This window comes from the organism of the source record quoted next, unplaced genomic scaffold, assembly GCF_019419815.1.
Source record: "Pyrus x bretschneideri cultivar Hongxiangsu unplaced genomic scaffold, Pyrus_bretschneideri_v1 Contig44, whole genome shotgun sequence".
NCBI lineage: Eukaryota > Viridiplantae > Streptophyta > Magnoliopsida > Rosales > Rosaceae > Pyrus > Pyrus x bretschneideri.
Window position 1 is genome coordinate 1,653,171 of NW_025999768.1, and position 18,604 is coordinate 1,671,774.

At 37.7% G+C, this 18,604-nt stretch overlaps 2 protein-coding genes across 5 annotated transcripts; one reads left to right on the forward strand and one right to left on the reverse strand.

Moving 5' to 3' along the window:
- Nucleotides 1-639: 639 nt before the first annotated feature.
- LOC103946439 (protein LIKE COV 1) lies at nt 640-3,463 on the reverse strand. Its single transcript, XM_009357148.3, has 7 exons — nt 3,258-3,463; nt 2,520-2,572; nt 1,896-2,005; nt 1,431-1,598; nt 1,244-1,341; nt 975-1,101; nt 640-784 (listed from the first exon to the last, which is right to left on the reverse strand). Exons 1-7 carry the CDS (start codon nt 3,414-3,416, stop codon nt 693-695), a joined length of 807 nt encoding a protein of 268 aa, XP_009355423.2. The 5' UTR covers nt 3,417-3,463; the 3' UTR covers nt 640-692.
- A 3,174-nt stretch (nt 3,464-6,637) lies between these two features.
- On the forward strand, nt 6,638-16,402 carry LOC103960697 (disease resistance protein RPV1). 4 transcript variants are annotated; one of them, XR_007251883.1, is made up of 8 exons: nt 6,638-7,088; nt 7,362-8,152; nt 9,222-9,854; nt 10,142-11,240; nt 11,783-12,049; nt 12,169-13,026; nt 13,129-14,944; nt 15,936-16,402. XR_007251883.1 is itself a non-coding variant. In XM_018650763.2 (8 exons), exons 4-8 carry the CDS (start codon nt 9,322-9,324, stop codon nt 14,494-14,496), a joined length of 4,125 nt encoding a protein of 1,374 aa, XP_018506279.2. In that variant the 5' UTR covers nt 6,638-7,088; nt 7,362-7,789; nt 8,089-8,152; nt 9,222-9,321; the 3' UTR covers nt 14,497-15,051. The 4 variants fall into 4 exon arrangements, 3 of the variants coding, with proteins under 3 accessions (XP_018506279.2, XP_048423226.1, XP_018506280.2); XM_018650763.2 differs by lacking the exon at nt 15,936-16,402 and having other exon boundaries at nt 7,362-7,789; nt 8,089-8,152; nt 13,129-15,051; XM_048567269.1 differs by lacking the exon at nt 15,936-16,402 and having other exon boundaries at nt 7,362-7,789; nt 8,089-8,148; nt 13,129-15,051.
- Nucleotides 16,403-18,604: the final 2,202 nt, after the last annotated feature.

The window sequence follows — 18,604 nt, forward strand, 5'->3', positions numbered from 1 at the left end:
ACCTTGCAGGCGCTAAAGAGTTGGGAGAGTATGACGTGTCAATTGGGGAAGTGATCTCTAATTGCTGGTTTCCCACTCGCACAAGTGGGGCAGCCCACTAACTTTGGCCTAAATCTTGGTCGAAATTTGGCTCTTTTTTTTAGTTCTAACACTTAACTCCATTTTAGAATAAGGATTGGAATGAAATGGGAGAATAGAAGGGAAAATTTGAGACTTACTTTATGGGTTGGAGTTGGTCTTACAGACTGAGATTTTGACTGCTTTTGTTAGAAGTGTGTTTGTGGAAAAGGAACAAAATATGCTTTCTAGATAAGCACTTTAGTGCTTCCTTTTCCAGAAAGCGTTTCTATGACAAAATATGAAAACTCAAAATCAAAACAAGGCTATAATACAGAAAGCGTTTCTACGACAAAATATGAAAACTCAACATCAAAACAAGGCTATAATACGCCTGTATTATCACTTCATCCATCTAGCTATATTTCAAGCAAACACTAAAAATTCTACATTCTAACATCACAACGATGTTACGAATTTGACCACAAAAAACCGATGTTACAAATGTCACCAGAATCTGACACTCGATAATCTGATCCTAAATCCTGCATAAGCAGCACGTTGATTGCATGGCCAGTCTGATGACATTGCAGAACCAAATAAGGTAATCAAATTAAAGAGCAAGTTAGCTACATCTAACGCCTTCCCTCAGCTTCAACTGGCATGATCCTTGGATCGAGCGTTGACAGGATCTGGGGCATTGACATGCCTCCAGACACAACAATTTCTGCATTCAAAGGATAAACTGATAAGATACCGCATCGTGATAAATACAACTCCATGAAGATAAAAGTTCTCTAGTTTAATCTTTCATTTTCAGGTTTGGTACGTGGTAGGAAAATTCAAGCTAAGGGCTCAAGTCCATTCATCCCTGCCGTTCTATTTCTAGTTGAAGTAGAATACAAAAGCTTACTCACCAATTCCCTCCCGTACAGATAAATTTGGTCTGATAACATCCTTGGTGTTGACTAGGAACACATCACCAATGTAAAGATGGTTCGTGGGAACATAAACACAGCACAACTCTTCATCTCCAGAATAGCTCTGCAAAATAATTTTGGGGACAAGGAGAAATAAAGTCACCATTACTAGTCTGAAAAACCAATTATATTTAAAAGCACAAGCTGCACAGCATCATTTCATCTGCTGTGTCCTCGTTTTTCACAATAAAAAGTTACTAGCATACCTGAAGGACAACGGATGAAGTGATGAACCCAAATGCATATTCACCAATACGTGGATGCCTTATTATGGCCACTTCCTTGAAAGCTTGTGTATTTTGATCTAAAAATTATAAAGAGCTAAGGATTAAAGATTGGCCCATCTAATTCATTCATTCCAACCAAGGGAACTGAAATTTCTATAGAGCTCACCTGGGGATATAGCAGAACTAATCTGCTTGGAGGCATTGTAGATATGACGAACAAACGGCATTCTTTTGATAAACCACTCTCCAAGGCCGAGGACAGATGCACCCAACCATGATGACATGAACACCCCAACAAGAAATATGAATGTAATAGAAGTTACAAATCCAAGACCTAACATGTATATGAAGTTGAAAGGTCAGTTATACATTGTAAGACCAAAACAAAAATGAATCACTGAAAGCGTATGTTTTGACTGTAAACAAGTCATTACATAATAAATGGGCGGTATCTTTACTGAAGTTGAATTATCGCACCAAAATTATTGTCTCTATGATTAGATAAAGAGAAAAATGGACTAGATACTTAGCACAAGCTCAGCAACATCAAACCCCAGACCATAACTAATGCAAGTTAGAATGTACCAATCAAAATAATGGGTTTAAGGATGCATTTCAGAACACTACATACCAAAAATGTCGATTCCAAGTTGAGCGTAGATTGGAGAGAAGAAACCATCCACAAAGTGAATAAACCACCACGTGATATAGAAAGTGATCGCTATTGGAAATAGGATCACACTGCAAAAGAGCAAAGTGTGAGCAGCTAATATGATATATATATATATATATATGAGCAAAAAGCAAGAAAGAGAACAAAGCTTTGATATCATTAGCTACTACATAATGGATGCATCAAAAAAAAAAATCCAAAAACATATGACATTAGCGTAATTATATGAAATGGGCTCAGTCTAAAACTTGTAATAAGCTAAGTTGTACATTTCTTGAATTCATCTGGCAAGAAGCTAGTTCTCTGTCTTAGCTAACTTGTAATATACTTCTACTCAGAAAGATAGAAAAACAGATTATAAATACATGCCAACAATCTAAGTTTAAGTTCCTATCACTACTAAAGCATTCCATCTTTCAACTCTAAATCTTAAGAATAATCAGAAATCCACCAACTTTAAAGATATTTGACCCTTCCCACAACATAGAATTGATGGTTTACACACACAGTATCAAACAGAAAATAGTATTGCATATGAACATGATTTGAACGAAAAAGGAGCCTGAAGAAAGAAATGCCCACCATCCTGTCATGAACTTTTTTGATGCCCAACTTCTAACAACTTTGGAAAACGTCTGCACAGAGACAAAAAGAGATCAGAATGAGAGTTATGAAGATTAAGAAAAAGGAGCACAAACGCTCGAAGCATCATTAAACTTATGCCCCAACTTAGGCCACCAAAAAGTAACAAACTTTGACACACTGTAACCGTTTCTTGATAAATTACTGCTGACTTACGAGACAAATTTTTATGTGCGTATCAGTAGTATAATGCAGCAGCAACACCCTTAAACTGACTAAAAGTAAAACGCAACGATGTCACCAGATTTCTTGATGAAATGCTTATATATACGCGAATCAATTGTTTGATCTTCTTATCACATTACTCGGAAGCTCGAGCAGCGAAATAGAGCTACACTCACACCCAAATTTCAAACCGTGAACATAAATTAATACCGAAAATCCATGTTAGCACATTACAAGTCCAAATGAACTGATGAAAATTTGAAAAACAAAACAAGACCCGAATCTGAGTTTGCTCCTCCATTAGCCTCGGTAAACAGTAAGTCAAACACAAAATTAGAAACTTAATCGCAAAAATCAACCCATAAATCCCAATTAACACAAATACACTAACTTCAACTCGCAACCTATGCAAAAAATTACAGCCCTTTCCACGAATTTTCCTCCATTTTCTCAGCAACCAAACACAACACAACACACAAAGCAATGAAATTTGAAACAGAAATCGAGACTCACCTCGCGGCCGGTGTGGTGGGAGGAGGAGGAAGACGAGGAGGGTTTGGACGATGCATCTTCGTCGCCGGAGTCCGCCACCGGAATGAGAAGCTCACGATCTCGCGGTTCCCTGTCTCTGCTCGCCATTACGATCGAAGACGACGACTTCTCATCGCCCATCACCAGCAGACCTCCAAATTGATATCCGACGCCGTTTCAACGCCGCAACGCGGGGGCTTTTTTGCCAGTGAAATTCCAGAAGAACGACGGACTTTGATTAGAGAGAAGCTCTCCTGATCCTCGTTTTGCTTCCTTTGTAAATTTGGCATTTCAAATATTTGGTTTTTATTTAGGAACTTTTATCGAAAAGTTTTCAGACCTTCATTTTAACGAAAAATCACATTTTTATACTAAAAGTCAATCTTAGTATTATTCACTCTACCCTTTATTTTATCCTTATCGTTAAAATTCAAAATTTTCAAACTATTTTCATTAGTTTTCTTTTTATTTAATCTAAATTACATATTAATAATAAAACACTCATTATCAATTAAAATGATATGAAATTACCTGTTTAATTCTCTAATTAAAATTAAAACTAAACATGAATAAAAGATATGGACAAAAACGTAACACATGAAAATTTTGTTGTTTTTTTTTTTAAAAAAAACCTTACTTACATGTGATTAAGGGTTTATTTGGATATACTTTTAAAATGATTAAAAACGTTTTTAAATAAAATATTTTGAGTTTCAAAAGCACTTGAAGTGCTTTATACAAGAAACATCAGTTATGTGCTTCTTTTAGGAAGCACTTTAAGTGCTTTTCCAGGATTTTCTTACATTTTTACTAACGATTGATTTCAAAAACATTTTCACTAAAAGGGCTTTCAGTCATTTCAAAAACACATCCAAACAAGTCTTAATATATCTCTAAATAAAAACTAAAAAACAATAAAAAAAATAAAAAATTAGAGCTCACTCCCACTCCCACATTCTCTCTCTCTCTCTCTCTTCTTCTCTCCTTCTACTTCAAAAACAAAAATAAAAAATTTCGCACACTTTGTGTGAGGCCATATGCTAGTTAATTATTATTTTAATTGGGTGAGGATTACTAAGGAAGTGAAAAAATTCAGGGTAACGGTCTCTCAATATTAACCTAAAAAATCTGTGATCATTGGTCCTTTAACTCATCAAATCATGTAGTTATGGTCATTTTCATCAATTTCGTCATAACTTCTATTAAAATAAGTCACGTTGGAAGAACTAGTACTACAATGACGTTAAAATTTAAGGATCATTGCTCCAATTAAATTAAAGTTAAAGAACGTTAAAGTTGATGGACTATTACTACAATTTTTACATCTGGTACTTTCATATTTACTTTTTGATTCAATCTCTAATGCACGACATGTGACTCATTTGAACAAAAATTCTAAAGTAATTGACGAAAATGACATTTTTTTCAATTATTTAGAAATATATTATAATATTGTGGGGATTAATATATTACGCGCATCTAAAGACTTCAAAGAAATGTTGTGTTTTGTTTACCGCTAATTAAAAAAATGGGAGGATAAATTAATGTTTAATCTCTCTTTGTTTCTGAATTTATACTGTGTAGTGATGTTTGATGAGATGTTTCTTCCAATGATAGGATGCCGGCAATTTTGGCCTGCAATTTGGTGTTCTTCTGTGGCAATGCAATATTCAGATAAGAGAGTTGTTGAATCTCTACTATTTATACATACCCACTTCTTAATTAGGAGTGTAATTTGGATGATCATTTAAATTATTCAACCCAAGTATTGGATTCCTAAAAGCTGGATTGGGATGAGCAAAGCTGGGCTTAAACTAAAAAATGATAAGGATGTCTTTTAAAGGAGATGTCAAATATATAGTAACATCATTAACGTTAATAAAATACAATTGAATGAATTCGGATTCTCTACAAAGTTAGGAGTTCAGGGCTGACGGACTACGTAATCTAGACTGTTTAAGAGAGGGAGAGAGATATTCTGACCTTGATTTTTGTGAGGTGAGCTAGTAAGATCGACTAAGGTGGGTTGTAAGATTTGAAATGATTGGTTCAGATTACTCAATCGTCAACTTCGGATTGTGAGATCCGAAAAGGATTTCGTTTCCAATTGAATTTGACTTTAACTTAAATGTTTTAATTATGTGAAATAGTGGTTTTACTATGTGCTGTCAATTTTGACATTGTCTTATTTTATTGCTTTTTAAAACACCATGGCCCACCTATTTCTACAATTAAAGTTAAAGTGGAGCTCAGCGTATATACATAAATAACTTTTACATATCATCTTGTTGGAGATTGCATTAGTACATGAACAAAGGGAAGCAAAAATAAATGAACTTAAGTAGGTTTTTGTTAAAGGGAAGGAAAGACATAAAATGGCTTGGGACATGGACTTGGTCATCTTCTTTTCTTATGATTGCAACATTTTTGAAAGTTGAAGTTCGAGGAGCTTCATTGACTGCTTGCTTGCACTGGCCTCTAGTTGCATATACCTTTCTTCCTAACAATACCCAAAGAGGAGCTCCAAGTTCTCATCCCCGCTTCCTCGTTTCTGAGTTTGAATTCCCATCCTCGTCAATTTGAAATGAAAAAATAGATAAAAAAAAAAAAAAAAAAAAAGCGTGTATATAAATGAGGCCGAAAATAAAAGGCCAGAAAAGAGAAAGCCTAGAAAGGATAGGATTTTGGACATGAAAATGCACCATTGGCCCAATGAAGGTTTCAAATCAGAGATGAAAGCTACAGTTTGGTACGTTTTGTCGGACGTATTGGTAGGTTTGCTCTATAGTTAGGTATGTTTATTCAAATTTATTATTTTAATAGGAAAATTTTGAAATAGGTTCAATTTTATAGATTAATTTTTGAAATAGATTCAATTTTTAGTGATTTTTTACTTTTAAAATAGGTCCAATTTTTAGTTACTTTGAACCCATTTCAAAAAACTACTTAATAATATGTTTGTTGAAAGTTATTGGATATATACTTAGAACATCTTCGAAAAAAATGTTAAATTTATACATCAAAATGATATTTGATGACTTATGTGATGTGACATTTCATTTCGAGTTTTATCGTATTATATTCTCAGTAATAGTAAAATTAACAAAATACCCCTGAGATATCACTTAAGCCTTTCATGTAGACCTTAATTTTTCTTTCACTTTTTCAATCTTATTTTATTATTTTCGAATAGTATTTATTTTTACAAACAAATGGCCTTATAACAAATTAGGTTTAAAACTGTGTAAAAATATCTAAGGCAAATCTTAAACTTATAAATTTCCCTCGTGCAGCACGCACCTTTGCTGGAACATTATCGAGTGTCTGAGTGGGTCTTCGTACAATGAGAAGACATGCTTTTGTTGTCGGTGGAAATTGAAGTGAAATGCAACCCATTTTTCCAACCCTACCTGACACCATCATTTCCCTCTCTCTCTCTCTCTCTCTCTCTCTCTCTCTCTACCCGCTAAACACACCATCAGACATCACTCATATACATTTTGATTAAAATATATTTTCCTTCTCTCTCTCTCTCTCTCTCTCTCTCTACCGACTGAACCCTTCCCCCTCATTTCAGCAACTTCTCTCTCTCTCTCTTTAAGCTCTCGACATTCTCATTCTCTTTCTACAGCTCCGGGAGCTCTCATCCTTCCTCTTCTTCGAAACCGAAGCAAATCAAACTAAACATACTCTGAAATCTTAATCCCCTGAATGAGAGGAACTCGAACATATCCTTGCAGGCATCATCAGAGCACCATTTGGGTGATCCACCATTGAAGCCGAGAGCTTCAAGCTTCCATTGCTCAAACCCAGGTGAGGTTATTGCCCTACTTCAATTGTTTGAGTTATTCTCTGGTTTTTGATGTGTTTCGAGTTGAAACCCGTGGGTTTAGTCTCCGCCATTTGTCTGTGAGTGTATCGTCAGCCTCGGCGACGAACTCCGGCGAGAGCCGTTGAGTTCGAAGCCTGCTGGGGTCTCTCTCACGGTGATTCTAAACCCGTAGGTGTTGGTGATGAATTTGAAGTGATTCGTGACCTTATGGCAGACCCTAACCTACGCATGCATTCCATTTTCTATTTTTCCAGAAACTGTCGGGTGTGTTCGAAGGAAATCTGTCGAATCCGAAGTCGATTCGACTCGAGTTCGTCTGTGTTGATGCTCTGATGAATTACCTCAATTTCTGGTGAAGTTCTAGTACAAAGTCTTTCGGAAACGAGGTGTTTCACCTCTGTTCATCCTCTGCAATTAGTTCCAAAAAACTGGTGAACCTTCGCCTGAGCAATTCCGATGAAATTCATGACAAACCTCCCCCAATTCATCTTAATCAGTCCTTAGGTAATTTTATAAACCCTTTTTAGATGATTTTAACTGAGACCGGAATGAAAGTCCTTATGAAAATAGTTGAACCGAAGCTCTGTAATTTTCTGGGAAAATTATGCAGATTCCAGTGAACTCCGGTGATCGTGAAATCTAACGACCGCTGTTAGATTTAACGGAATCTTCAACGGAAAAGGTATATTTTGTTATTCACGTTAGGTGTTAGAAATTGTACAATGTTAGAATATGCTTGTTTGGTGGGAAATTTTAGAAAAGAATGATGTTGCTGTACTGGTTTTACAAGAAGGACCAAACTGCAAAAATTGTTGAAGCTTTAGGGCTGTTTGGTAATTCTAAGAAGTTGGGGGCATTTTTGCAATTACCTCCAGTTTTATGGGCAATTTGGTAAAATGTGAAATTTGGACAGATTATAGTTAATCTGTCCATTTTGTGTATGATTTATGTTTTAAGTGTTTTGTTAAGTCAATGTGATAGGTACAAGCTTATTCGGTTTGACGTGACAAAGCTTATCAAGAGCAATCAAGCTATGGTTATGTGAGTGAGTATTTTGTTTTTACGTATTTATATGTATATGTGATTTTCCCAACAACTGCTTTTATATATAATGATGTGACATGCTATGTTTAGCTTTACAAATAGGTTTTCCGTACACTTTATGTTTTAATATTATTTGTGAGTATAAACTTGTGGCATGACATCCTTGCATTTTATCTACTCATTATTACATGTTTGCACGGTGTCTCTTAGTTATTTGTACTGTCTTGGGCCAAGAACTAGCTTCACGTGTAGTTCACATGCACCGTTTACATTTGCTTTGGTTTCAGAGTAACATACTTGAAAACACAACAATATTTATTATAGATTATATTAATCTATTAAAAAATTGTTTAATAAATTTAACAGGCTTTGAAATCAGTTGACTCAGCACTACGTAAGAAATTGAAAGCTCAGTTGGAGAGAGTTTACAGCCATTTTTATCGTTGTATGTCTATGTATCAGTTTTGACATATAATTTGGTTATGCTCTTAATGTTAGTTTTTTGGAAATAGTACATTAACAATAGTCTATATTTCTAGTGTGGCTAGTGGGTTCATTATAATATGAAAATATAGGTATAATCGTTGTCATTTATTGAGCAAGCAAGTAAGCAACCATCAACAATTTGAATTCAAATTCCATAAAGCCAATATTTCTAGATTTGTAGGATAATGATGATTTTTAATGGAATTTGAAATACTAGATTCTGCTAAAAAAATAAATAAATCCGAATATTTGATTTTTGTTTGTTTGTTTGAAAATGGCAGTGTTTGTAAATTTTAGGAAAATAAAATCTTTTTGTGTAATCTAAATGGCTTCTCATTTAGAGGGGTAGTTCAATTTCAATCTAAAACCTTCATCTCACTAAGGAAATCTAGCAAAGTTGAATAGCTGTTATCACGGCCAACAATATTTTTGATAGTCTTTGATTTTTTGTGTTCATTTCCTTCCTCTTTTCCTCTCCCATTCCCTGCACCTTCGTTTGTCAAGTCCATACCCAAACATTATTATTATTATTATTATTATTAACTTTTGTTTTTGTTGACTGAATGATCTTGACTTGGGCTTAGGTATTTCAATGTGATCCGTTCGGCAACACAAACAGAACCACTGCCATTTTTTTAAGTATGTGATCTGAACCACCGCAGTGCAATAACGGTGGATACCGCCATGACAGCCTACGAAGCCTCCTCTTCATCCTCCTTCAAGTCAAAACTTTGGAATTACGACGTGTTCTTGAGCTTTAGCGGCGAAGACACGCGCAAGGGCTTCACGGGCCACCTCTACCATGCAATCGAAGACAGGGGATACAAGGCTTATATGGATGAGGACGATCTAAGAAGAGGGGAAGATATAAAAGAAGAACTTTACCGGGGAATCGAAGAGTCAATGATCTCTATCATTGTCTTCTCAAAGAAGTACGTGGATTCGAGTTGGTGTCTTGACGAGCTGGTGAAGATCATGGAGTGCAGATCCAAACTGGGGCGACATGTTTTGCCAATATTCTATCATGTTGATCCTTCACATGTCAGGAAGCAGGACGGAGATTTAGCCGAAGCATTTCAGAAGCACGAAGAGGGCATCAGTGAAGAAAAAGATGACAAGAAACGTGAAGCTAAACAAGAAAGAGTAAAACAGTGGAGAGAGGCTCTTACAAAAGCTGCAAATTTGTCTGGCCACCATCTTCAAATCACTGACAATAGGTAATCATTCACCTGCTTTTCAAGATTTAAGTTGTATTACTCTAATTAACATTCTTAATTAATACACCTTAATCCCTCATATAAAACCTAAACCTTGAATGGAGTTTAATTAATACACCTAACTATATAAATGAATGACTTTCCTTCTTTTATTCAAGTTGGTCAAAAATCACATACTAGCTAGCAGGTATATATGACGGAAAGAAGGAAAGAAAATTGTTAATGTAGTGATAGCTCCTACTGAGCCTTCATTGAGTCCCACTAATGTTTACGAATTCAATTTTCAGGCGCGAAGCAAAGCTTATTAGAGGAATTGTTGACAAGATTATTACTAAATGGCTTCCAAGCACAAACAAATTATGTGTGGCCAAGCACCAAGTTGGAATCAATTCTCGCATTCAAAATATTATCGCTTTTCTTTCAAGTGGTGGACCAAATGATGTTATCATGGTTGGAATTTGGGGGATGGGTGGATTGGGTAAAGCAACAGTTGCCAAAGCCATTTATAACCAAATTCATTGTAAGTTTGAATTCAAAAGTTTCCTTGCCGACGTTAGCGACACCACAAGTAAACATGGTCTAGTTTATTTGCAAGAAAAACTAGTTTCTAACATCTTGAAAAAGAAGTCTGAAATAAGCAGTGTTGATGAAGGTATCAGTCTGATAGAACGACACTTTCAACGTAGAAGGGTACTTGTCATCGTGGACAATATAGATGAAGTGGAACAACTCAATGCAATAGCTGGAAATCGTGATTGGTATGGTCCAGGAAGTAGAATTATCATAACAACAAGAGATGAACATTTACTAAAGCAAGTGGAAGTGGACAAGATATATCTGCTTCAGAAAATGAATGAAGAAGAAGCTCTGGAGCTCTTTAGTTGGCATGCATTTAGAAATAGTTGGCCTAACAAAGGATATTTTGAACTCGCAAAAAAGGTTGTTTCTTACTGCGGAGGCTTGCCACTAGCACTTGAAGTTTTAGGCTCTTTTTTGATTAAAAGAACCATATCAGAGTGGGGAAGTCAATTGGAGAAATTGGAAAAAATTCCTGATGGAAAAATAATAAAACCACTAAGAATAAGTTTTGAAGGGCTAGATGATACACAAAAGGCTATATTCCTTGACATATCTTGTTTCTTTATTGGATGGAATAAGGACTATGTCATAAAAGTATTAGATGGATGTGAATTTTCTGCAACAATAGGAATCAGTGTTCTTCGTGAACGATGCCTTGTAACTGTTGAACGCAACGAGTTGAATATGCATGATTTGCTTCGAGAAATGGCCAGAGTAATAATTTCTGAAAAATCCCCTGATCACCCTGGAAAATGGAGTAGGTTGTGGAACCCTCAAGTCGTCACCAATGTATTAACAAATAAAACTGTAAGTACACTCCCAATCAATTTTAGATTAATGCATCGTATAATAAAAACATATATAGCCCACGTATGTCTATTATACGTTAAACAACATTCATGTGTATATGTAGTTGCACAAGGAAAGTTCATTTAGCAAACAATAGTACTTGCACATATTCAACATACGTGATTTTACCTAATGAATAATACTTGCATTTCCCTTTAGCGATGGTGAGCTCATTCCCTCAGTTGCAAATTTCATAATCGGAGATCGTTTAGTCAAATATATCGAATAAATAATAGTGTAAGTACCAAGTAACATAGTAATGATGAATTGTTCATTTATTTGATACATTTGGATAACTAAATTAAATGATCTTTTATCAAATGATTTTTTTTAAGATGATATCCATATGAAGATTAAGGAATGGAATGATTCTGGATATGAAATTTGTACGAAGAAGAAACATTATTTGAAAGGGGGACTGCAAGTATAATTCATTAAGCAAAATCTTGTAAACATATGCAAATAATATGTTTCTTACCAGCATAACCTTGTGTTAACAGGGAACTGAAGGAGTTGAAGGACTTGCTCTACCAAGGACCAGTTGTTTCACTACAGTAGCATTTAACAATATGAAGAAACTGAGATTGCTTCAGCTCAACTTCGTAGAGCTCAATGGAGAATACAAACATCTTCCCAACGAGTTGATATGGTTGTGCTGGCATGGATTCCCTTTAAAGTCCATACCAGATGACTTTATTAATCAACCAAGACTAGTTGTTTTAGACACGCAGTTTAGCCAACTGGTACAAGTTTGGGAGGGTTCCAAGGTACAATCAATTACACATGATGATATTCTGTTTCTATTTGTTTTTGGATTCCCTCCTCTTTTTTATGAGATATTCCTTTTGGATATTAATTTCAATTTTCCTTTGCTTTTGTGCAACAGTCGCTGCTGAAGTTGAAAATCATTAATCTCAGTTATTCCCGTTCACTAATTAAATCACCGGAGTTTTCACAACTCCCAAATCTTGAAGAGCTGATATTGGAATGTTGTTTTAGTTTGTCCGAGATTCACCCCTCCATTAGTCATCTTGAAAGACTGTCTTTGGTGAACCTTACAAGATGTTACAAGCTTCGTTCTCTTCCAAGGGATTTCTACAAGTCGAAATCTGTTGAGACTCTTCTTCTTAATGGATGTTTAGAATTCATAGAACTACATGAGGATTTAGGGGAGATGGTATCGTTGAGAGTACTTGAAGCAGAGAATACAGCCATAAGGCAAGTACCACCTTCCATGGTGAGACTGAAAAATCTCACTCGTTTATCCCTAGAATGTGTGCAATTGTTGGGGATGCCTATTGATTTGTCCCTTTCGTTACATGGCTTACACTCTTTAAGGGAATTAAATCTCTCAGCGTGCCATTTACGTGATTATGCAATTCCTAAGGATCTTGGGAGTCTAATTTCCTTACAAGATTTGAATCTTCGAGGGAATGATTTTCTTCGCCTACCCAGCCTCACCGGTCTTTCAAAGCTTGAAACTCTACGGCTAAGTGGATGCAGAAAGCTTCAAACGATCCCTGATCTACCAACAAATTTGAAATTTCTGTATGCGTTTGATTGCCCTGCATTGGGAATTGTGCCAAAGTTTTCAGAAATGGCAAATGTGAGACAGTTGAATGTAAGTGATTCAACCAAACTCACTAAGGTTGTAGGCTTAGGTAAGTCATTAAACACCATGACATGGATTGATATGAAAAGGTGCACCAATCTCACAGCTGAGTTTAGGAAGAACATCCTACAGGTATCTCTCTCTCTCTCTCTCTATTGCCTTCCTATCATGCGCATGCACACACAAACGCACATTTACATGTGCATATATATGACACTTGCATTGTATATGTAGGGATGGACTTCTTGTGGATTTGGTGGCATTTTCCTCCATGGAAATTATGTTCCTGATTGGTTCGAGTTTGTCAACAAAGGCAATAAAGTCAGTTTTGTTATTCGCCCAAGTAATGAGCGTGATCTTGAAGGGTTGACTCTATTCTGCAATTTTGAAAGGTTAACTCTGTTTTGCTTTTATTGCTCAGGCAACAGATTTAATCGTCCTCTTCCTCTTGCCAGTATCACTATAATAAATAATACCAAATGTACAGAGTTGGGGGATTGCATAGTCAGAGAAGATTGGGAGGGGCTAATAGATAACAAACCAGCCCATTATATTTGGCAGGGACGATTATCGAACCATAAGCTCAATTTGCAAGGCAAGGATAAAGTTGAAGTTGATATAATTTTTGCGGAATCTGATTTTCCTCAGACAGTGAAGAGAACAGGGGTTAATCCAGCATGGGACAAACCTATGAAGGAAAATATGCATGATTTGGACCAAGATGGTTACCCACATCCAGCTCGGTTCTATGATCATGATCCTCTCGGCCTTGCGCATTTACGTCCTTCTTTGTCTGTTGATACTCTTCCTGCAGGCCGTCGTATTGAGCCTCGCTTGCGACAGACTCATTCGCTTCAGCCTCACTCTCAGCCTCAAACTCGTCATGAGAATCTCCCAGTGCTCTTCCAGCCACGGGGTCCCGCGGTCAGTGACAGTAGAGAGCAGATATCTGACTCAATGGGCGCATATGATCCGAGTAGTAATCAAATTATGAGTAGTACAGGAGGACAACTAGCAGTAGCAGTGCATGATCATGATCTTCTCGGCCTTGCGCATTTACATCATTCCTTGTCTCTTGATACTCCTCATGCAGGCCGTCGTATCCGGCGTTTTTCACGACGGCCTCACTCTCAGCCTCGATCATGTCCTCAGAATTTACCAGTACTTCTCCAGCGACAACCACAAGGTCCGGCGGTCAGTGACAGTAGAGAGCAGATATCCGACCCAATGGGAGCATATGATCCGAGTAGTAATCAAATTATGAGTAGTACAGAAGAACAACTAGCAGTAGCAGTGCATGATCATGACCCTCTCGGCCTTGCACATTTACGTCTTTCCTTGTCTCTTGATACTCCTCATGCAGGCTGTCATATCCAGCGTCGTTCACGACGGCCTCACTCTCAGCCTCGATCAAGTCCACGGAATCTACCAGTACTTCTGGAGCGGCACCCACATGGTTTGGCGGTCAGTGACAGTGAAGAGCAGATATCCAACTCATTGGACGATGATCTTCTTGCACGCCTTTGCAAATCCTTTGCATGCCTTTCTTTGTCTCCTGATCATTCATCTACTTTCTCAACCCACATTCAGCCGGACGCCTGACTCTGTTGGCCTTTACCATTTAGAGAGAGTGAAAGACTCAGAGTTGAAAATATGTACTTGCTAAGCAATTAGTCCCCTTCTTCTCCTGAATTTTCTGGGACATTGAAGAGAACATGGGTTAATCTAGTAGGGAACAAACCTATGAAGGAAAACCTGCATGATTTGGACCCACATCGAGCTCGGTTCTATGATGAGAATTACTACACATGACTAGAATGGAAAAAGGCAAAAATTTTGAAGTGAAAACTTCATTTGTCTAGATTAAGTCACACCCAGATCGGTTCTATGGTGAGGCACGATCAAGACAGTGATGCAACGTCATCATCAGGGGTCATGCGTCGTCATCATCGTCATCACATATCTGAATTTCTGGACTACAGATCACCACCGGCTTCATCATCAGCGAGTCGATATTTCATACTTCTCTCAGATTCTTATGATTTTTTCGGTAAGTAATTGTTTTGAAGTTTAAAGATATATTGCATCTAGAAACATTTCAACATTACAAATTCTTATGATTTTTTCGGTAAGTAATTGTTTTGAAGTTTAAAGATATATTGCATCTAGAAACATTTCAACATTACAAAAACCGATATAAGACACTCATCCGATGATTCGAGAAGTACCACTCAGATTCGCAGAAATACTTGCTCTACTTCCACCACATATTCAAGGAATTTACTTTTAAGGTGAGAAAAATAAGGATAGCCTCAAGATGCCAGTCAATACTTTCTACACCGTTTTAATTAATCTGAGAACTATTTTTGTGTACATAAATTCACTATTTGCACGTGTATGATATTACTAGAGCAGAAATTGTGCGATCACCTCCTCAATCAATCCTTCTACAACTACAACCAGTTTCTCTCTGTCATTCACTACTTGCTTCGGCTTCATCTCTCGAAAATCCGTTCAACCCAAATCCCATGTCCTGTTCACCACTCCTCTGCACATTATGTCCCTCTCAAACATCAAATACAGACTGTCCGCAAGAAGCCTCTCACCGGCAAGTTTACTTGAATTTCTCAGATTCTCGATTCTGCTACAAACTTCCTCCACCAACTTGTCTAGAGTCTTGGCCTTTCTTTCTTCAGCCTCTTTTTGGTGTAGAATGTTTCCTCTCCTCGAACCAATGGTGCATGAGGCTCCTCCAATTCTGAAACAGGAAAAGTCCTTACAAGCGCAATGGGAGGGCTATCATTAGTGAATATTTTCGTGGAACCGGAGTGATTGGACTGACAAAAATCAAGCCTATGCTCTTCCACAGAAGGGCCTTTCAAAAGTCCTTTAAATTGCATCGTTTCGAGAACTTCCCCCAAGGTCCTCTTTTCGTGATCAATGTTTTGAGCTAAAGTTTGAGGGTTTCTAAATTTTGGCCTATCGATATCAAACATAGATCTCTGCTGACTTGAAACAGTCTTCTCACCTTCCTTGAGCAGTTTCTTCAAGGCGGCCTGCAAAGGTCCCGAGGGGTGCTATTCGATTTGGCCCAGGCAGCTGTTGTTGCAATGGCGGAGTCGCTGGTGGTATGAAACATATAACTCTGGCTTGAGCTGGTGGAGGGAGTATCCAAGCACGAATCCATTATCTTCGAGAGCAAAAGTAAAACCTTGTTCGACAGATTCTGTATTTTCCACCAGTTTCTGAGTCACAAGGCTGTCTCTGATCACCTTCTTAAGCTCTTCATTTCCACTCCTCAAAAAACCATCTGCAGAATGCCTCGGTTTTTCAAACTCCGTCACATGATTGTGTTTTTGTTCAAGTGAGACATTTAATGTGAAGCTTCCTGCAACTTGCCAAGCATGACAAGAGAACCCTGCAAAAGCACATTAAAACTTTTGTGCTAAGCAACAGTCTACAACAAGAAAATTTAAAAGACTTTCTTTGGTGAACCTCAAAAGATGCCGTAAGCTTATTTCTCTTCCAAGGGATTTCTATAAATTGAAATCTGTTGAGACTCTTCTTCTTAATGACTGTTCAAAATTCATAGAACTGCATGAGGATATAGGGGAGATGATATCACTGAGAACACTTGAAGCAGAGGATACAGCCATAAGAGAAGTACCACCTTCCATAGTAGGATTGAAGAATCTCACTCATTTATCTCTGAAGGGGACTATGAGGTGTATTCAATTGCCCCATTCGTTAAGAGAATTTGATCCCACATACGGAGCATTAGATGATGCAATTAAGGATTTTGGCAGTCTAATTTATTTACAACATTTGCGTCTTTTAGATAATGAGTTTCATAGCTTACCAAACCTCAGTGGTCTTTCAAAGCTCGAAACATTGTGGTTAAATGGAAGCAGATATCTTCGTACAATCCCTGATTTACCAACAAATTTGAAAGTTCTGTTTGCCGATGATTGCCCTGCATTGGAAACGATGCCAGATTTTTCGGAAATGTCAAATATGAGAGAACTGGATGTAAGTAATTCAGCCAAACTCACTGAGGTTCCAGGCTTGGATAAGTCATTATACTCCATGACGTGGATTGATAGTGACACGCCCCGACCCCGAGGTCCTAGAGACATCGAGATGGTCACGTGCTGGCCGACACCCGAAGGGTGACGAAACCATTTAATTAAAACAAAAACTGAGAAAATAAACTAAAGTACGCAATAAAGACTAAAAACCCAAATAAAAGTTCAACCTCTAAGTAATGAAATTAGGTAAACCCACAGCACGCCCAGAGCATAATTCTAATACAGAGTACAAGCAGAACTCAGAATAAAGAAGTGCTATTACAATACGTGGCGAAGCGGAGTGAATAAGATACAAATCACTGGTAGGGGAACGCCTCGTAGCTTAGATCGTAATCCTCGTTCCAAGGTCCTGAAGGGGGCGCAAAACAAAGGTGAGTGGACCAAGTTTATATATACAGTAATAGTAATACAGTTATCAACATACTAACCCCCAGGTTTTATGAAAACATAAATATAATGATAAATATAGGTTTTCCGAAATCTAGCATGACGCGCAATGTCTCAAATCATAAATCGCATAAATAATAAACACTAGTGAATGTCCGATATAACACTTCAGGCCCCATGCCGGCTCCCCGTCTCTGAGCACACAGTCAGAGGAAAATACACTTCAGGCCCCATGCCGGCTCCCCGTCTCTGAGCAGACAGTCAGAGGAAAACACACTCCAGGCCCTATGCCAACACCAAACCGTCGCCCGGGACGGACCGGATCTATCCCTACGTCCCGTAGCGGAAAGGACCACTAGGTAGGCATAAAATCAGTGAACATACATATCTTGAAAATCAACTTCATAGTATAAAGTCATCCATCATCTATACTATAAAGAAGTGTTCTAAACATGTTCTAAATATCATATCGTCATCCATCAGATATTCTATAAGAACATGGGTTATAGGAAAAATAGTAATAATTCAAACTAGCCTTAGTAAGCATATTATCTCAAAACGTTTCATAAAACATAATCGTAAAGTCATGCTTTTCTGTGTATGCAATTCTACCATTAAAACATGTATTTTGAGAAGGGGTCCACTCACCGTACACCGAGGGTGCAAGCTGTACCAAACAGGAGTAACGAAATCTCCGCTAAGAATCGCACCTAAACACACAATTGTTACTTTCAGTCAAACTCCACTCAAACGATTGAATTTGGGAAAACGGACATCGGAAACGGGTTCAGAACGTCGAAATTAGCCTAGGATGGGTCCCGCACGAAAACCCAAAAAGTCAACGGTCAAAGTCAACGTTGACCGTTGACCGGTCAAAGTCAAGGTCAACGCTGACCGTTGACCGGGTCAACGGTCAACGGGTCGCGGTCAACGGGTCAACGGTCACGGGTCAACGGGTCAGGGTCAGGGTCACGGGTCAAGGTCACGGGTCATGGGTTTTGGGTTAGGGTTTTGGGTTTAGACTTTTGGGTTAGGGTTTTGGGCTAACAGAAATGGGTTTGGGTTTTTAAGTGGGTTTGGGTTAGGCTTGAATCCCTACGGCCCAAAGGCCCACAACAGAAAAGGGTGATGGGTTTGGGCTGCAACCAAGGCCCTAAGGCCTTTTGGGTTTTTAAAAGAAATAACTAAAAATAAAAACTGAAAGGGTTGGGCTTTTGGGCTAAAACCCGAAATGG

Coding starts and splice junctions, on each gene's coding strand:
- LOC103960697 (XM_018650764.2), top strand. CDS start 9,322: ATGACAGCCTACGAAGCCTCCTCTTCATCCTCCTTCAAGTCAAAACTT. Junction 11,241..11,782: donor ATGTATTAACAAATAAAACT/GTAAGTACACTC, acceptor TTGTGTTAACAG/GGAACTGAAGGAGTTGAAGG. Junction 12,050..12,168: donor AAGTTTGGGAGGGTTCCAAG/GTACAATCAATT, acceptor TTTGTGCAACAG/TCGCTGCTGAAGTTGAAAAT.
- LOC103946439 (XM_009357148.3), bottom strand. CDS start 3,416: ATGGGCGATGAGAAGTCGTCGTCTTCGATCGTAATGGCGAGCAGAGAC. Junction 2,006..2,519: donor AAAAAGTTCATGACAGGATG/GTGGGCATTTCT, acceptor GCTCTTTTGCAG/TGTGATCCTATTTCCAATAG. Junction 785..974: donor ATCTGTACGGGAGGGAATTG/GTGAGTAAGCTT, acceptor CTTTGAATGCAG/AAATTGTTGTGTCTGGAGGC.